Source organism: Artemia franciscana, chromosome 2, assembly GCF_032884065.1.
Source record: "Artemia franciscana chromosome 2, ASM3288406v1, whole genome shotgun sequence".
Classification (NCBI taxonomy): Eukaryota; Metazoa; Arthropoda; class Branchiopoda; order Anostraca; family Artemiidae; genus Artemia; species Artemia franciscana.
Genome location: NC_088864.1, coordinates 20,486,842 through 20,506,968, shown reverse-complemented (window position 1 = coordinate 20,506,968; position 20,127 = coordinate 20,486,842). Strand labels below are relative to the sequence as shown.

At 35.1% G+C, this 20,127-nt stretch overlaps 1 protein-coding gene across 1 annotated transcript in view; it reads left to right on the top strand.

Annotated features, from left to right (window-relative positions):
* Positions 1–19,425, top strand: part of LOC136038547 (uncharacterized) — an 87,691-nt gene extending 68,266 nt beyond the window's left edge. Inside the window, exons 5-9 of the mRNA XM_065721709.1 lie at positions 409–600; positions 7,074–7,228; positions 11,727–11,919; positions 13,840–13,990; positions 19,203–19,425. Of these exons, the coding sequence (XP_065577781.1) occupies positions 409–600; positions 7,074–7,228; positions 11,727–11,919; positions 13,840–13,990; positions 19,203–19,228 (717 nt within the window). The 3' untranslated portion in view covers positions 19,229–19,425. The remainder of the gene's footprint in view (positions 1–408; positions 601–7,073; positions 7,229–11,726; positions 11,920–13,839; positions 13,991–19,202) is intronic.
* Positions 19,426–20,127: the final 702 nt, after the last annotated feature.

Below are 20,127 nucleotides of genomic sequence, written 5' to 3'. Positions count from 1 at the left end.
AAAACGAAAATTTTGCCCAGGTTTCCAACTGCGGAAATTTTTTTTACAGAATGTTTGTTAGGATGCGACAAGTGGCCCGTATACAAGAAAGAAAATTGGTATTTTTTCTTTGTTTTTAGTAAACTTGTAAAATTCTCCTGAAAACTGAAATAATTTAACAAATTCCGAAATAATTTGTCTTTTTTGATGTTTTCTTTATAATTTAACCCCCCTGAAACAGATTTTTGCGTCCATGCTTATGCTTACAAGTATTGTCTAAACCAAGAACAGTAAAATACTACCGCAATAAAGAACAAAGCAACCATATAAAATGTGCTTTACCATTTCTTATATGTTCATAACTAGAAGAATTTAGGTACTCAATCCTGCATATTTTTTTTTACACATTATTCTGTAGATATTTTCCAGGACAACTTGGTTACGGAAAAATCCCCTGATTGGTCTTTGTTCTACGTTTCCCTCTTCTTGCCACTTTACTTTTCCAAATTGGCTTTCATTATCTGGGTAACAAATGTTGTTTGTACTGCTCAGATTATCAAAGCAGTCAGTGGCCTTCATAAACATCACAAATTGCGGAGCACAGACAATACTTCAAGAAATGTAAGTAATTTCATTCATTAAGAAATAGTTCCATGTTATTGATTGTTGATTATTTAGCTATACCATTGCCTATTCCATATTCCATTGCTATCTAAAAATGGGAGAATCTGCTTACAAAAGGAGAAAATTACAAAAACGATATAATTTCCACTATACATTTCATTCAGACAATTTATTTCCTCTAGGGCGTAATCTTTTCAGATAGGGATTGTATATCCTATATATCCCCTTTGGAAAAGAGGCTTCCATGGTTGTTTATAATTGTCCACAATTATTTTTTCCCATTCCAAAAGTCCCACCAACCTGATTCTGACCAAAATGGGGTTGCAAAACTTGTCTTAAGCTGTCATAGGTTACCACAATTCCCACAACACTATTCAGTGTTTTTTTTTTTTTTTTCGAGAGGACTCATTGAAAGTGAAATTGAAGAAATTGAAAGTTCTAGCGTCCCTTTCGAGAGTCAAAAGGTTTTGCATGGAAACACCCTCTCCCAAGCCCCTTTTTGCTGCCTCCCCCCTAAGACATCCGATCTAATTTTGAGATAGTTATTTTGTTCAGCATAGTTTAAAGGTCCAATAGCTATGTCTCTGGTGATGATATTCCTAATCACAGCCCCAGGAGTAGACCAATGTAATTTGCCCATTGTTTATATGCAGGATTTCTTTTTGGCAAAGGGATTTGTTCAGGACTTCCTGGCTGAAGAGCCAAGAAACGGAGTTCAATGCCGCCGGTAGGGACTGTAAAGTCCAATGTCGTATTCTTTACCTATTACCTAAAGGGCGGTACTTTGTTTTTGCTGGCTCTGCAAAAAGGGTAAGGGTATTAAGGTGTAGCTTTCAGGCAATGTTGAAGGGGATGTTGAACTAAATCAAAACACACTATGTCAATGCAGGCTGTCAAAAGACCGCATCAGCAATAACTCAGGGATTACTTAGGGTGTAATCCCTTGAAGCTTTTAGGGAATGTTGACGGGGATGTTGATATAACTCTTCTACTACTACTATGACTTCTGTTTCTAATTAGGTTAAGGGCGCTAAGACGAAAATTTCAGGGAATGTTGGGGGACATTGAACTAAATAAAACACAATATACGCATGCTTTTAACGTAATCTTTTTTCGATGGGTTTCTGTTCGGAACTTAATAGCGACCCAGACTGTTGGATTTACAAGAATTTCTTTTAGAAAAAAGATAGCTCCCACAGGAAGATTTTAGAGAAAGTGGGTGCCATGTATTGAATTTTTTCAAATTAATTTAATGTCACAAGAGGAGTCATGGGTTTGGGCCAGATATGGCAATTGTGGGCTGGTTCAGAAAATTTTATGTCAGTCCGAACCAACCGTGTCCCTTAAAGGCTGGTTTTTAGGGTAAAAACACACATGTGAATCCTTGTGAAGAAGTATTTTCTACTCAGTAAAGTCGAAACACGTTCGCTTTTGACAAGAAAACAGATATAGCTGCAAGCTTGATTCCTTGCTTTGTTTGTTTTGTGTATAAAAATTCAATATCTCCGGAACAACTTAGGATATTAAGTTGCAAATTTCAAGGCATGATGAGGCTGATGTTGAACTGACCAAAAGGCATAATGTGTGTGCTATAGCTGCTACTGCTACTGCTACTACTTCTACCACAATTACAACTTGTACAACTACTGCTGCTGCTAGTGTTACTTCTAAGGTCAAGGGTATTCAGGTGAAACTTTCAGGGAATGTTTATCGGGATGCTCAGTTAAATCAAAACATACTACGTCCATGTGGATTGTTGAAAGGGCGTATTAGTATTATCCAAGATTCAGCTTAGAGTATTAAATTGAAGCTTTTAGTGCATTTTGAGGGGGATGTTAAACTAACCAAAAGCCAATATATGCATATGCTACTACTACTGCTGCTATTACTACTACTACTACTGCTACTGCAACTACTACTACTTTTATTGCTACTATAACTACTAATACTAATGCTACCACTACTACTACTACTACTGCTGCTATTTCTACTACTACTACTACTACTACTACTACTACTACTACTACTACTACTACTACTACTACTACTACTACTACTACTACTACTACTACTACTACTACTACTACTACTACTACTACTACTACTACTAATACTACTACTACTACTACTACCACAACCACGAAGATTCAATGGGCGCGGGCTATATGGTTCTTTCCTCCAAATTATCGGGGGAAAATCCTCCTAATCCCCTCCAAAAGACGCCCCTGGCTACTAGTACTACTACTTCTGCTACTACTAATACTACTGCTACTGCTACTATTACTACTAATACTACTATTACTGCTACTACTACTACTGCTACTACTATTACTACTACTACTAAGGCTAATGTTATAAGGGTTGAATTTTTAGAGAATGTCGAGAGGCATTTTGAACTAAATAAATTCCATCATGTGCCTGCAGGTTGTCTAAAAAGCGTATCAGCAATATCTCAGGACATTGTCGTATAAGCAATATCTCAGGAGAGGTTGATGTTAAAGTAATCAAAAGGCACCCTACCTATACTAAATATTCTATTACTGCTACTACTTTCTAATGCTATAATTACTACTGCTACTACTATAAGGCTCAGGGTATTAAGGTAAAGCTCTCAGAGAATGTTAAGGAGGATGTTGATTTAAGCCAAAACACACTATGTCCATGTAGATTGTCGGAAGAGTGTATCAGCAATATCTCAATCACAGAATAGGATATAAAGTTGAAAGCTTCAGGGAAAGCTAATGTGGATGTAAAATTAAATTAAAAGACACTATGTGTCTAAAAGACACTTGTAGTACTGTTCCTAATTCTTCCTCACATAACAGATCTTCCTTCGCATCCAAGGTATCGCAAACTTTTTCATTTTACCCAATTTTCTTTTCCTCGGTTTACCACATTCTCAGAATATTCTGCCAAGATCTCTAACTTTTTACCTGTCATTATTTGTGGCCCCGATCCTATCTCCAACTGGGACAAGTTCGGATTGACTACCCCCTCTCAATTTATTAATATGAAGTACAATATTTCACTATTATACCGTCTAGCTGCATCTTCCAGATCCTCGGCAATTTTAGCCATGGCCTCCACTTCACACCTTTTTGGTTCATATGTTAATGCTTTCTCTACTTTCTTTGCATTTCTTTTTTTTCATATGCTCTATCACTCAATTAATTCTTGAACAAGCCCCTTCTCCTCTCTATTAAACATAAAGCTTTTACATTAATAAATATTCATAGTCGTGCTCCTAACTTACATCCCTGAGACACCATCAGCAGCTTCACAAATCGTTTTCCTAAAATTGTTCCGTCCATCTTCTACATTGTCAAATTTTAAACTCTTTAGCTCAGTGTTTATCTGTTCCTGGGAAGTTTCTATCAAATCCTCATCCTTGAGTATACCAAAATCATAACTTCCTGTGAGGTAGTTACTCTTACAAAATTTCAGCTTTAAATTAAGCCTAGACACTACTAGATCATTATCTGTACTTTTAACATCAATACCAGCACTCCTATATACCATATTATCTTGTATTGATCCTGTCAGTCTTCGATTTACTATACCATAGTCAATAAGGTTTGCTGTCTAACCATCACGTGAATACCACGTTAACTTATGGACCATTTTATGACCAAACACCGTATTGGTTATAACTTAACTGTTACACCTACAAAATTGCAAAAGTCAGTAGCCATTACTATTTTCTTTTCCTACTCCAGATTTGCCTTGGCTAGGATACCATCTATCCCTACTTCTATCAGGCTGGGCGTAAAAATCTCCGAATCACATGTTTCTATCTGGGACCCTGTGCGTTTGCTCTTGTAACTGTAAGTAAAATTCGTCAGAGTCACTAATATCTCCGTCAGTCGGTTCTATAGGGGCAAATACTACTATAACTGGTACTCTGAATGTTTAGTCATAAAATGAGCGATTAGTATCCTATTATTAATACCTTCCCACCCTAAACAAGACTCGACAGCTTCCTTATTCATCATGCTTCTGTCGATGTACCCCATCCTTCCTGCATGAATAAATTTTAAACGATATTCTTATAGCCCTCTTTGAGAAAAAATTCCTGTTCTTTTGCAACAAAAGTTAAGAAATAGCCATTTTAATGTATCGCAATTTTTTTCGCTACATAAAACTGGAACTTTTCATTTCTGTTTGATCAAGTCTTCTTGCGATTTTTCAGGGCCAGTGGTTCGATACTATTACCTATGGGTAAAAAAAAAAAAAAAAGAATAGACATACATCGGTTATCACTCTTTTCAGAAAAAAAGAAAATTTTTCAAACTTTAGCAAATAAAGGTTTGAAGCCTCAGCTACAAGGCTTTCTAACATGCTGAATTTTACGGTTTGATTTTCATAAATCACTCGTTCTTTTATGGGTGTTTGCGCCTTCTTCAAAAATCAGGCAAATTCTCTCGGGCTATAGCTTTCGGTGGGCAGCTTTAAACATACTGAATTTAATTTTTTTATGACTACTATGAAAATTTGATTCTTTTTATGTGCAAATTTCTGTCACGATGAAGTTTCAGTAGCTTTACATAAGTCCCTCCTAACTAACAGATCGTTAAAACGAACTGTTTGATTAGCCATTACACGCTAGTTGACAAGCTTATAAAGGAATAAGTTGACCTTTATTTGATTAAAATCATTGTATGATTTTTTTTTTTGTTACCCTAACATTCAAATGTCTTGAAATCTATTCAAAAGATACTTCCATCTACAAAGGTTTCACTTGAGATATTTTTTTTACGTCGCTTCCGGTTTCCTTTTTTTCTAGTAATTATTTTCGATCTTGGCATTGAATTTTGAATATTTGGACTTTTTTATTATTAAACTACCTTAGAGATATGTTAGAAAAATAAAAAAATGAAACATCTCACTAGAACTAAAAAATATCAGAAACTACTAGCCTCCTAGCGGTAGTACAGTCAACCCATGAATATTAAACCTTCACAAGAATTCTCACGTTTTTTTAACCTATCTCTCTTTAAGTGTCAGTTAGTCATATGAATGACATAAAATGGGATTATCCCATTTTATGGGATACATATTATGGGTTTATAATATGTCCTAACGTTCTTCTAATATGTTTTTCTGACGCCTAATCCTAATGAAATATGCCAAAATAAGATAAAAATATAATACTTTAGAAACAAATTTTTCTGAAACCGTATTTTTACATTAGGGGGGGGGGGGTAAAGCATAGCGTGTCTGTATGCCTAATGTGTTCGGTATATTATTCCGAATAATTTCGAAATAATGTGTTAGGTTAATGTGTATTCTGCATATTATGTAGTAAGATTTGCTTCCTAACTTCACACTGTCCAAATAATTTAGCCCCCCCCCAAACCCCTGATTTGCAAATATATATCCTAAATTATATATTTTCCATTTACTCTGTCGATTCTCTTTGTCTTGTCTCACGTTAAGCGGAAAGAAACTAACGAAAAAAACAGGTTTAATAATGCGTCAATGAATGAATAACTTGAACGGCAGGGTGTTTATTATACAAGTACCATAAAAACTACCCAACATTTCAAACGGAGAAAATTTCGAAATATCTTATTGTTCCAAATGTTCAATTGGGGAACAGCCTAGGGTGGAATGGTCTCCAATTAAATTTTCAAGAAATACGCGAAGATTCTATAACTTAGTTTGAAATGAAAATCAGTGGCAACTATAAAATTGTGGGTTATACGGTGAGACCTCCGTATGGAAGTAAGGAAGAGTAGTGTGAAATGGTGTTTTCGGGTGAGATATTGGTGGGATTCGAAGTTTTGGGATAGGAGGCAGTGAGGTCACGAATTGATAGTCAGCATCAGTTCTCGTCATAAATTATTATTTCATGGAAAAGTTTATTCTTGACTAATGGCTACCATGAGGGTTTTCTTCTCCTGATAAGCTCTTGGTGTAGAGCAAAAGGTAAAACTGACTTTTTCTTTTGCTTGTAGATGAAAATTCTTTAGGCTCTTCCTACCCCATGACTCTCACGTCACAAGTGGGTCCGAGTACACTCAAATGTGGCAAATTGTTTATTTGATAAGCAAGATGTATCATCCTCGACTTTTTGAGACTAAGAGTATTGTTGGCCTGAAACACCATGAGTAAGCACCAAAAGCATAACTGGCTTAGTGAGGAAATTCTGAATAACATCATTATTATCTACTCGTTGATTTAAGGTGTAGGAAAAAGGAATTCAATGAAAAATCACCAGACAATTGTCCTGATCTGTATTGAATTAAGAGGTATAAGGGATCTCAGTGCCTTTCCTTACATGCTAGATCTGTTAAAGGCTAAATCTATGGCGTTGCATGGTAATTATTCTCCCAAAATGTAGCTTTTATAGGTATTTTTGACATATTGAAACGTTTTAATTATTAGTCTATGTTTCTATGTTTCCATTTTAATGCATTTATTCTATGTCCTTAGCCCTCGTCAAGAGGAGTCATAGTCTCCTTTTGCAGGACACACTTCCACCAAAGAAACCAGATGTAGTTCCTGACAATGATCAAGTGGGGAAAATAATAGATACCTCACCTCATCAGGGATCCCAACCAGAAGCTTTTATTGGTGGCTCGATGAAGCCTTTTCAACAGTTGGTTGATGGAGATGACGATAGGTAAGAACATATAAATATGTATGGCAGTAGAGAGAAAAGACTAAAAGAACGCAGATACTTCGCCTGTATGCAAACTTAGGCGTCCTCAGAACAAGAGAAACAAAGGTAAAAAGAAAAGAACACTAACCTAAAAACAAATAAAAACACCAACAATATTAATAAATACAACTGTCGCAGCTTATCCACGAAGGGAAAATATGCCATTAGAGTTACTTCAATGAGAACATTTAAGCATCCGAGGAAAAAATTAAAAAAATTTAAACTAAGTTAACTATTCTGTAGCGAAATAATCCTCTTGTTAGCTATTATTGAAGCAACTCTTTTGGGTCCAGTAAGTAATATAGTCCCCTGGTAATAATAATAGCATAATAATGGTGTGATTGCAACCCAGAAAAAGGCTAGAATTAGTCTAGTTTTTAAAGGTTTGGACCTTTCCATATTCAATTACGCTGACGACATCTTGAATTTAAGTAGAACTGTATTATCTGTGGAGGAAAATTTTTCTGTGCTTAGTAGGGAATATGCCAAAATTGGTCTCAATTTTAATGCTTCGAAGAGCGAGGTCCTTGCTTTCGGCAAATCTGTCGTTGATGTTGGATGCGTACAGTTAGGAAATCAGAGTATTCAGTTATCTGCTTGTATTAATTGGTCTCCGGATAGGGGATAGGTCTCTCGATAGGGGATAGTGTAATAACAACAAGGGCTCCCCTTATATCTCATCTAATTGAGAAACTTTGAAAAGCGTTTGGTATGATAGTTTGCTTGAAAGCTAGCTCCAGTAGGCGTCTTCTTGTCCGTGTGAGCAAAACTTTTGCGATGCCTACTGTCCACGCATTGACTCCATTTTGGAATGAGTTTACGGCTACTGGTAAAAAGACTATTAGATCTTTATATTTTCGTTTCGGGAAATTCCTCTTGTGTATACCCCTACAGTCTAGAAACAAAAGACTAGCTGTGTTACACCCTTTTGACAATCCTTATACACATAACACGTTTTGACTTAGTTCAACACTCCCCTCAACATTCTCTGAAAGGCTCAACTGAATATCCTTCGTGTTCTTGGAAAGTAAATTTCAAACATGCATACCTTTCTCAATAACATATACCATGTGTAAGCAATGAACGAATTGCGTAGCTTACATCCCTTGTCAGGCAGTGTTTTGGGGGGAGGGGGTAATTTTCCTCCATTCATTTTTGACTTTTAAAAATGGCACTAAACCTACGGACTTAAATCGAATGTGCTCCCTCCGATCCAAAGCTTATACGACCACCCATTCCATAAAAACATTATATGCCCCGGGGCATAACTTAAAACCCTCGCCCATGGTATCTAAGGGATTGTGACCACTCTAAAGACATTTTAATATGATTTTTCGACTATTGGTAACAAAGTCGCTATCTCACATTTTCAGTTGAATGCGTTTTGAGAAAAGAGGATATCAGGGACGGGGTTTGCTGCTCTCCGTCATGTTTGACTCTTAAAAGGAAACTAGAACTATACATTCCAAATTAAATGAACTTCTAAAGTTCACACGATGACCCTTTTCATGAAAACCTTTTATACCCCTGGGGCATAACTTACAAACCTCACCCCCAGGCTCTGGAGGATTCTGTCCACTCCAAAGTCATTATTATATGACCTTTAGGCGATTTTTAAACAAATTGCTATCTTAAAATTTTTATCGGATGCATTTTTGGAAAATACGACATGGGGCAGGGCGTCTATCCCCGATCACTTTGACTCTCAAAAAACGAACTAGAACATCTGATTTTCAGTCCAATAAACCACCTCCAGAGTTTATACGACCATCCTTTCTATAAAAACCTTATATGCCACCGGGGAATAACTTACAACCATTGCCCTGAGGGTTGCAGGGGGAGGGGGGGTTGTGATCCTCGAAGACATAATTTCCAGAGCTTTCAACTACGCTGAACAAAATGGCTATCTCAAAATTTGATAAGATTGATTTTGGGAAATGTTTGATTGGTTGGGGGCTTGTTGCCCTCGAATCACTTTTGACTATTAGAAAACGTACTTTCAATTTCCAATCGAATGGGTATTTTTTTTAGGTTTCCACGACAACAAATGGGCATCTCAAAATTTCTATCAGATGCATTTCGGGTAAATACGAGATGCGGGAGGGGGGAAGGGTATCAGCCCTCCAATCACTTTGAATCTTATAAAGCGTATTAGAAAATCTGATTACCAATCCAATTAGCCCCCTCCAAAGTTTATACGACCACCCTTTCTATAAAAACCTTATATACCCCAGGAAATAGCTTACAACCCTCGCCATAAGGCCTGTGAGGAGGGGTGGGTGGGTGGTCATCCTCAAAGACATATTTTCTGGACCTTTTAACTACCTTGAACAAAACAAATATTTCATAATTTTGACTGGATATGATTGGGGAAATTGTGAGCGTCGGAGCGGGATTAGTTGCCCTCTAATCAGTTCGACTATTAAATTGGGAACTAGCCCCTCCAATTTCCAACCAAATAAACCATTTTGAAAGTTTCTACGACAACAAATGGTCATCTCAAAATTTCTATCAGATGCATTTCGGGAAAATACAAGGTAAGGGGAATGTATCCACCTTTTGATCAATTTAACTCTTAAAAGAGAAAAAAAGGGCTTCTGGTTCCTAATACAATGAGCCCTTTCCGAAGTTTATATGATCACCCTATATAAACTTTATATGCCCCCAGAGTATCACTTGCAGCTTTTGTCCTGAGGGCTATGGCGGGGGATGTCATCCTCAAATTCATAATTTCGGACCTTTCAACTACGTTGAACTAAAAGACTATCTCAAAATTCTGATTGGATGTGTTTGGGGGAACAATGTTCGTGGGAGGGGGTTAGTTGTCCTCCAATCACTTTTGACAATTAAAAAGGGCACTAGCCGTTCCAATTTCCAATTGAATCAGCTCCTTTTGAACTGCCCTTGTCTAAGACCAAAAAAAAGAAATAACTAAATAACGTATTGCGTCCACATCGTTCTTTACTTAGGCAGCGCTAAAAATCTGTAAAATCTTGATTATCGCCCCACCCTTTCTCCCAAAATTTTCAGGCCAAATTTTGAAAAAAAAATCATTTATCAACAAAATTGTCCGTTTATTTAAATTTGACTTTTCTTACTTTAGCCATTATTAATTATTTCTGGAAAATGACTCTGGGATTAATCATCTGTGCAAAATGAAATTGTCGGATTCAATTTGCTTATACTTACTATCGACGGCACCCTCTACTTCATTTAATTTTAGATAAAATTTCAAAAGTTACTAAATTACTATACAGTTGGATTATTTATTTGAAATTTCCGCACCTAAAATTTATAAACCCAGAGAAAGTGTCCTTTCTTTCCCTGCTAAAACCATTTCTGGTGATCAGAGTAGTCCGTGTACAGTTTTTCCAACGTTTTTCCATTATATTTATTCATATAAGCGACTATTATTGTGTACCCAATTTTCGTTTTTTCAGTTTTTTATTTGAAAAGTTTTCAGCATAGACTTGAAGTGCTATTGGAACTCTTTATAGTTTATGCTTTAAGCTAACCCTTCGGGCTCTACTTTTTATCGGCTTATGTTATAATTTTGTTGTAACTACGTTTTATTAATAGTTCTGAAGAGGAGCATTTGATGGCAAATATTGCTTTGTTAAAATTGTGACTATATTACTTTGTTCGTGCATAAATATCTTTGCATGGAACAGACTCATCATTATTGAAACTCATTATATATTTCTGTTTTTCAAAGTACCAAGGGCAATGAAAGTGATAATTTAAATTTGCTAAGAGCAAATTTGCATAACCGTGTATATCTAAAAATTTCGGAAAAAAATAGGAATTTAGTTTTTATTCAAAAAAGATTTTTATATGCAGTTTCTGGTAGTAGCAGGTGTAAAATATAAAAAAGAGAAATCTCAGTGTAAAAATAAACAAAAAATATGTTGTACCAAACGGCTGAAAAGGTTCTTACAAAGTGTAGTTGTCTTTTCTTCAGATTCAGGAGAATCAGTAGATTATTACTGTTTGAATTTTAAAGGGAGAGTAGCAGGTAACTATTTCACGGTTGAATGTGGATACACGGATGAAAACCTGAGATCGCACAAAAAATTCGTAATTTTGAAACAGTCAAAATGAAAAACCTTGGAAAATCATAGTTTTCACATATAAATAGACCTAACATAGGTCCAAGGAAATTTGTTTCAAGTTGATCTCCAAATATGTTTCAGTTGATCAAGTTGATATGTTTCAAGTTGGTCTTTACCGTGTTGTAGCACAGTGGATTGATACTCTGCTAGGCAAAATGGGGCACAGGGTGCAATCCTTGCTGCAAAAAGGTTGCTACTTGGCCCTGTAAAAAAAGACCCAGCGACTGAAACGTTGATTCAACGCCCTATACCCCAGCAACAGCTCTGGAGGATCTATATCCTTTTTATCATCCTTGGTACTTTAATAATTCATTACCATTAATTTTCTACCGAAATTATTATTACAGTTTTAAGGATGGTCGATCAAGTAGAAGTTCATCCCGACTTCCTGTCTTACGTATGTCAAACAGTCCCAAATTTAAGCGATCCCAGGAGGTTCTTGGGGAAAGGAAGCACTTCCCAAGGGCATCTTTTGAAATTCCACAGAAAGTCAATACTGAAGGGATGATAAAAATTGAGCATAATTTGCTGAAATCTCAGGTACGTCACGTGGGGTATATAAATAGGCCTAAATAGCCGTAATTTAAAATATTTTTGAAACATCAAAACACTTTCATTTACAAGGATAAGAAAATTCATAGAATAACTTTCTTTTGCCTAGAAGCTACAAAAACATCTTATCCTATCTTACCCTATAAACAGCGTCCATTCATTTTTGGAGTGAAGTAGGGGGGGGGGGCACATCTTTTAATTGCAATTAAAAAAAGGCTTATAATGGTAAGTTTTACGCGAATAATGTGGCACTGTTCAATTTTTTACTGCACTAGTTAAATAATTAAAGCTGTATTATTGTGCTGAAAGTCACTGTTTTATGGTTTACTAAATTTGAGAGCCTTCGTTGATTTTGTAACACCGAAAACCACCAACTTTTGGGGACAGAAACCACAAATCACTGTGTTTGAGTGGCTGAATGATTGAATGAATGGCTAAATTACTAAATTTTAGAGCTTTCGTTGATTTTGTAACACCGAAAACCACCAACTTTTGGTGACAGAAACCACAGCTCACTGTGTTTGAGTGGCTGAATGATTGAATGAGTGGTTGAATTACTAAATTTTAGAGCTTCCGTTGACTTTGTAAAACCGAAAATCACCAAATTTTGGTGACAGAAACCACAATTCACTGTGTTTAAGTGGCTGAATCTTTGAAGTAATGAATTTGAGCAGTGGAGCAAAATTTATATGCAGGTTGCAAAGAATAAGCAGGATTATAGATTTTATTGTTTTTAAGATAAGAAAATTTCAATTAGGGAGTGATCCCAGAGAGCTGAATCTTCTTTTCAACTCACTAATTTTAAAGTTGAGTTGGGTTGCAGCTCAACTTTGTTTTGTATGTTCCATGGCTTGAGTCAAAATTTTACTTTCAAAGTTAGGACAACTTCATTTTTCTTTTTGTTTCTACTATTTTGAAGCCTTGAAAATAAAGAGGATTTCTACTTTTTGTTTTGAAATTGTTTTGGAGATTTAAGCAGCTTCAAAGAAAATTTTTTCATCCGTTTCTCAATCTTCACACAGGATAAATTTTTAGAATATCCTCCTTTTAGGACGTAAATCTTCAGTACAATCATTTTTTTCAAACTACAAAAGCTAACCAACGATTATTACAAGAAAGAAAAACAATTACAAAAGTATATCTATTGCTTTGCAGCACAATCAAAGAAAAAAGGAAAAACCCTAATGGCCTATCGACTGTATGATTATTTAATATAATCTTGGATTTTCTTCAATTTTCTACATTTTATGTATTTTTGAGAAGAACAAAGTTATATCTGGACAAGAGTAGAAGTTATTTGGACAGTAAAAACATTAAAATTATTGTTTGGACACTACGATCTGCTTTTGTCTGTTAGTAGGCCCAGTTGAGTAGCAACTCATATTTTTAGGCTAGTAAATAGCATCTCAAAACAACACTAGTCCAATCCTTGGGTTTAAAAATATGCTTTAAAATCAAAACAGATTATGGGGTAGCTATTCTAAGTTTTAGACAAAGAAAAAATAAATCCCCAAATGAGGAAACTTATCTAAAAAATCAGCTAAGAGAGGGAATTCACCTGATTCAGTGGCAAGTCACTGGTAATGGACTGAGTCAAGTTTTAGATGTTTCAAACATTCTATGTAATCTAAATCTCTTAAGCGGTGTTTTCCCTATTTGATTCTTGTAATACCATGTGTCATTGAGCATTAGCAAAAGCTATTCTTGTATTTTCATTTATTAATTTGATTTAAAATATTCATTTGTTTTTTACCTCTTGTCACATTTCATTTATTTTATTATATTTCATTATATTTAGTTCACTTAACTTATCGCATGCATTTCATTTGTGACATGTATTATGTTTATTGCATATATTAGGCTGTATTTTTTTTATTAATTATATGCCCATGTTTTTTTTTATTTCAGGGGTCCATTCGTTCAAATTCTAGTGATAATGATTTTCGTTACCAAAGACCATGGTCATACTTACGACCAAATCAGCCCCTGAACAAGACTTTTGAAAGTCGCACTACAGCCAAATCCAACCCAAAAGAAGGAGATTACGCTGCCCCATATGGTAAGATATATCTAGGCCCACAGGGGCTTGACCTGGTACAGGGACATGTTAGTATTGAGTATATGAAAAACCAGTTGGAAGAATTGTATTGTCGTCCAGTCAGCCTGACCTCAGAAGCCGAAACCAGTTACGAAGCAAGTCCTGACAGCATAGAGAGTGCACCTTTAATTATAACCAGTGAAAATCCTGAACTGATTGTAAATGCTGCGCAAGGCTCTCAATTTCCAACAGCTCTCAGCCACATTTTTGAGAATCCCTTAAGTTTGGAAAACCTGCCAAAAAAACATAAAAATGATGATATTTCAGTCACTGGAACCATCTTTGGTTTAACCTCAAACACTGTTCCTGATTACAAAAATTCTATCGAAGAAATAAAAATCCCCCTAAATAATATAGATAATTCCCGCTATTTAAGCTGTCCTCTTATAACAGAAAATAATAAGTCGGTTTTGAAACTTGAGCGTGAGTCAGATTCAAATAGAAGCTTAAATAGTTTCACCAGCGAAAAATACCATTTTGAACAAACAATCCAGAGTAACGACAATAAGGAGATCTGTTTGAACGGGTCCTCCAAAAACGCGTCTTCTCCATGCATAAGCAAATCAGAGTGCCTTAAACGTCAAAAACCCGAATCCCATTTCACAGGGGCGGAATTAGATCCATCTGTGAAAATCAGTTCTGTAATGAATGTCCAATACACGTCACTGCCAAAAAAAACGAGTAAAATAAATGTTAAAACTGAAGATTTTTTCGATAGGAAAATTTTTAAAACAGCCAAAAAAATCTCCAAGTCAGAAACTACCTTGGGCGGGGGTCCACCTAAGCGAAAAGTCAAATTTTCCAACTACTTCGTAAATCACGAGTCAGGGAAATCACACGAATATACTCAGGTCCCATCTATATCTAATGAAAACCTTTATGAATCAATAAATTATGGCATCAGTGGAAATTCAAAGCTTTGTACCAATGAATTTGTTATTGACAAATGGGCCCTTGGCTCCAAAGACAAAAAGGCTCAGCACTTCCGTAAAAAATGATTAGTAGCCTATCTTTGAACGACATGGTAAAAATTTGAGTTCCAGTTGAAAATATCATGGTCGTCACCCAGTTTTAACCAGCAAAGTTGCTTGCTTGTGTTGATTGGTGGATAGTGGTAAAAAAAAAAATTCAAAAATTCATTTTTGGCAATCAAACTGTTTGTAGTAATGTCGTAACTGTAAGTTGCAACCATGACTCAAGACAACAGTAACTGAAACTCTAACAAAATGGAATTTCGATAATTAGATCAGGTTTTTATGATGCTGTCAAATATGTACGAGTATATTTCATTGTTTTGAAAATTACTTATCGAAGGTTACAATTCTGAAACAATTCATATAATTTTTGAGGACTTAACATACCCAAAAAGGGAAGTAATTTTGATAAGAATTAGATTATCTAATTCAGCATATCTTATGAACTGGTTGCAGAAGCTTTAAGCCCCTATCTACTGAAATTAAAAATTTGCATAATTTTTGAGAAGAATTGGAGAATTTTAGCGGAAGTATATATGTGTGTTTTTTCAAAGGTGACCAGACAAAGCCATGGGACCTAAAATATCGTGAGCGGCTTCATTTGAATGGAAATTTTGTTGTAACTATCTTTGTAAAATAAAAAGAGTTATTTTAAAAGCAAAGTTGCATTTTTCCCATTTTGAGCTGTGAATAACAATTTTTATATTAAATTGTTTATTTTTAAAATTGTAAATTTGCACAGCAACTATTTAGGAGGTAGCTTCAGTGAATCTCTTTTCCAACAGTAAGGGGTCCTGAATACTCAAAAGCGCAAATTAAGACCACATCTTCTTGCTTTCAGATAAATATAGATAGAGAGGAGAGAGGGACTTCCTCTCTGACGCCCTTCATTTTGGATTAAGTCTAGAACATGGGTGCTGCAGGGTGAAATATGCCGTTTTACTGCTAAATCACATTAACTTTAATATTACAATACTAAATGTGTGTACTTACCCGCAGTGAAGGAGGAGAGAAATTCCATTTAAAAATAACCTGTTCAAAAGAAAAAATGAAGCCATGACCCTTAAAAATTATGATCCTTAAATTTTTTTTTGGGAAATTTCTCAGCCCCTCTCTGAGGAATATTTAGAGGATACACTTTTTCAAGGATGCTTTTCTATCCTGATCATCAAGGTAGTACTTTAAAAATCGTGATCTGTGAACAAAATTGTTCTACTGCTCGAAGACTCATTCGGAAATAAACACGGGTAAAAGATCTTGAACGTTTGATAGTACAGGTAATAAAACTGTATCAGATTAAATTTTCATCTGCAATTAATGACAGTGAAAACAAATAAGTGGGATGGGATAATTTTGTTCATAATATAATTTGGGAAAGAGTAAGGAAACAAAGGGTCGTGCAGAGCCCACACATAAACTGTTCAATAGAGTGGGAAAAAGTGTACCAAATGGCAGGAAGTATCCTAGACTTCGATTTCTTATGAAATAGAATAATTTCACTCTAAGGTCACGGAATATTAAACTTGAATTTAAGAGCAGGGAGGTTGCAACCTCTCAAATACTTATGAGAGCTCTAGATTAAATAGTTCTTAGCAATAAAATGCAATTAAAGAGCGATCTTTATCGATACTAAAACTCAAACCAAAACTCAGTGCATCAACAGAATCTACTAATTAGGGTGGTTTAAAATCAGCAAAATTTAGTACTTTTAAACTACTCGTCAAAAGCAATTAGTAGATGGACGTTTGTGCAATTTTAGAAAGAAGAGGTTAAGCACCCGAAAACGCATTACGATCTTGATGAAAATGATACAATAATATTCAACATGCACAACAAATAAAAAAAAAAAAAAAACAATACAAAAATGCTGTATTACCATGGACTCGATCCACTAGTCAAGTCTTAAGGAAAAAGAGCTCCTTCAGACAAAAATAGAAACCAAAGTGTTCTTTTTAAGTAGTAAAATATGTCACATAGTGGCAAAGTACCGATTTCTTTGTAACAAGATTCGTGGCACCAAGCAGCTAAGAACTTAGATGCCATTTTTTAATCATTTAACAAGGCTTACTCCTAGAGAAGTGTCTGGTGAACCTCCTTTTAAAATAATCAATAAATAGATTTCAGAGATAATTTCTCCCGGGGGAACCTTTCAAACGGAGGCTCAACATCTTACAAAGCTGTTTTCAGTGCGGGGTATCTGGTAGGTTATCTGACCGCACCATGTTTTTGTGCGTTTGCCGAATCAGCTTGGAATGCAGTATTACAAATAGAGATAACTCGTCAGAAGAAGACTATTGAATGCACTTGTAGAAAACAGCCATTACCGTTTCACTGGCTAGCTGTAGAAAACGACGATAATAGCTTGTCTTAACCTTGGACAAAAAAACTTTTCCTTAAATTTTGGTTGAGTAAAGTGGACCACGGTTGTCTAATTCATCTAACAATCAAAGGAGTACCTGGCAGCAGGTTCTGAATGGTAACTGGATTGGACGAAGATAAAACGTGGTCTCTTTGACTCGACTTATATAGTACTAAAAAGAAGATTATAATTTAAAAGGAAGGAATAGTCTGCTTTAGTCATTTTAAGCATGATTTAATGCAGGGGAGAATCTGCTTTCCACAATTTGTGCATAAGCATTCTGAGGTGTAGAATTCTTATGACCCATATTACACCAATTAACACCAATTGACATGTGGCTTACGTACCGTTAAGTGGTGTAACAAACAAGATATATTATATATTCTATGTTAAAGATATACCTAAAAGTCAACATAGGCAACTCGCTGTCTTTCTTATAATGAGCAAGCTCTCGGTAAGACTGCAAGTTAAGTTTACGCGTCACGAGAGCGGGGTTGAGAGTCCCTTATTATAAGGGTAGTTTTCGTTGATTTAAGTAGTGTTTGAATTCTATACTTTACCTGAAAACTAAACCACTTTTTATCTATGCCATTTTTGGTAGACTGTAATCTTTAAAAAAGCAGTAATTTTATCCAAATTAAATTAATATTCCCTCAGACATCTATATTTCCAGAAATCACATTTTATTCTTAATCCCACTACGTATAAATTCACTGAGGATAATATGATTGGTTGAATAAGTCAAATACATGGGGAATGATTTCGAGTGGGATTATAAAATCTCTAGAGGAAGTGACGGGGGTATATATTCCAGAAAAAATTTCTTAAACACTCGGAAGTATTTTAAATATGATTAACCTAATTTTGATTCGTGGTAAAAAAATAAAAATAAAAAAAATAACAGAAGTAAATACTTCATTTGACACTATCTTATTTCTTGCTAAGACAAGGCACTATAGTTTTGACCACCCCTAGGAAAAAAAAAGCCAACAAAAAATAAGTATCCACTCCCATATTTGTCAGAAAAAAAACAAATATCCTTCTTTTGAACACAGGAGCTAGAAATCTCTGCAATAGGATTCTTAAACATGTTGAAAACGATGGTACAACATTCATCAAGACTGCATTCCTTTTGAGGGGCGTTTTCCTTTTTTTCTTTCATTGTTCTCTCAATTTTTTTTTTCAAGCTTTTAACATATTTGAAATAACTTTAAATTTGGTTACTTTTATATATTTTAAATCTCCGTGACAAGGACATTATCTTTTACATTGTTATCAAAACCCCTTGTTTAGGGTTTCAATCACTACAGTAATACATCATTCTATACTAACAGTTTAATACTACGAACCGCTTAAGAAGCTATCAACACCTGCTAACAACTTAGTACAGCAAGTCCTCAAACCAAAACCTACGTCTTAACCTCAGAGACTACAATTTTCAGATACTATAGATAGGCATATAGACCTAGGAAGGGATTTCTCTGAAATCTCGCTTGGGTCTAATGCTTTGAAATCTCGTAAGCTGTCTCTAGACAATTGCTCCTGGTGCTTGGAGTCTTAATAGTATGATGTCAAACTAAAATGTGATTTCTGGTCTTTTATTAAGGCCTAAGCCATAATTTATTGACGACATTTTCTGGTGTGTAAATTTAGACAGTGTCATTTTTCTACTAAAAAAATCTTTCCTTTTTGCACTATTCTTAAATAATCATCCAGTAGGTCGTGGACAAGAATTTAAGAGAAAAGACATTAAAAGTTAGCCAAATATAGAAAAAAGCAATTTTAGGTATTGTTTAAGCATTAAATTACAAAAAGTTTGCATTCTTATATACTTTTCCAGATTTGGGAGAGAGGGGGAAAAACTAACCCCCTTTCCCAAGGACAAGACTTAGACGATGTTAACAGGAAGTATTGGAAACCATATTAAAGGAGCAAACAGACCCATTTCAGCTGTGACTTAATATAGCCTACGTCTTATATTCATTTTTGCTATTCTAATCGATTATTTTTGTTTCATTTTGTATAGTTTATTTTTAAGTATTTTAATAAACAGCTGAAACTGATGTATCCACCTGAAATGACAAGTAACATACACTTATTCTAGGGCACAAATGTTGTTAGGAAGCCTTAAACGTTGAGTATAAAGTGTCTACATTTTTTCGATCAAATAAGCAAGTTAGTAAAAAACGAACAGATAAATGAGTAGAATATAGCATTTGAGAAGAGAGGGGACAAAAATATTTAAATACAACTTCCGAGCTTATAGACTTAAACAAGGGTTGTTCGTCAGGGGAGAATATTGTGATGGGGGTCAAAAATATTATTTACCTCCCTAGATTTTCTCTCTTCTCCTAGATTTGGAAAATAAATTTTTGTTGATATATTCATCGAAAAACCTTTTTTTTTAGTATTTTCGTTGAAAAAACTGACGAAATAACAAATTGCCTCTCCCTTAGAATAAAAAATTCCTCCCCCTACATTTTTGTGAATTGACACTACTGTTTATAAAACTTTACTATATTATAAGTAATATTTATCATAATATGATTAAAGAAATAATTGACCACTTGATGAAAACCAAATGGTGATGCTTGGATCACAACCCTGCTAGTTTATGAATGCAATAATATAGCGGTTATCGGCCTATCGTATGTGGTCCAACTGAAGTAAAGGGTGAATTAGCTCATGAGAGCCTTGGGGTTACAAACAGTGTAGGACTGCCATCCCTATCGATCTGTCTATATTTCTACTAAGTTTTCTGCACA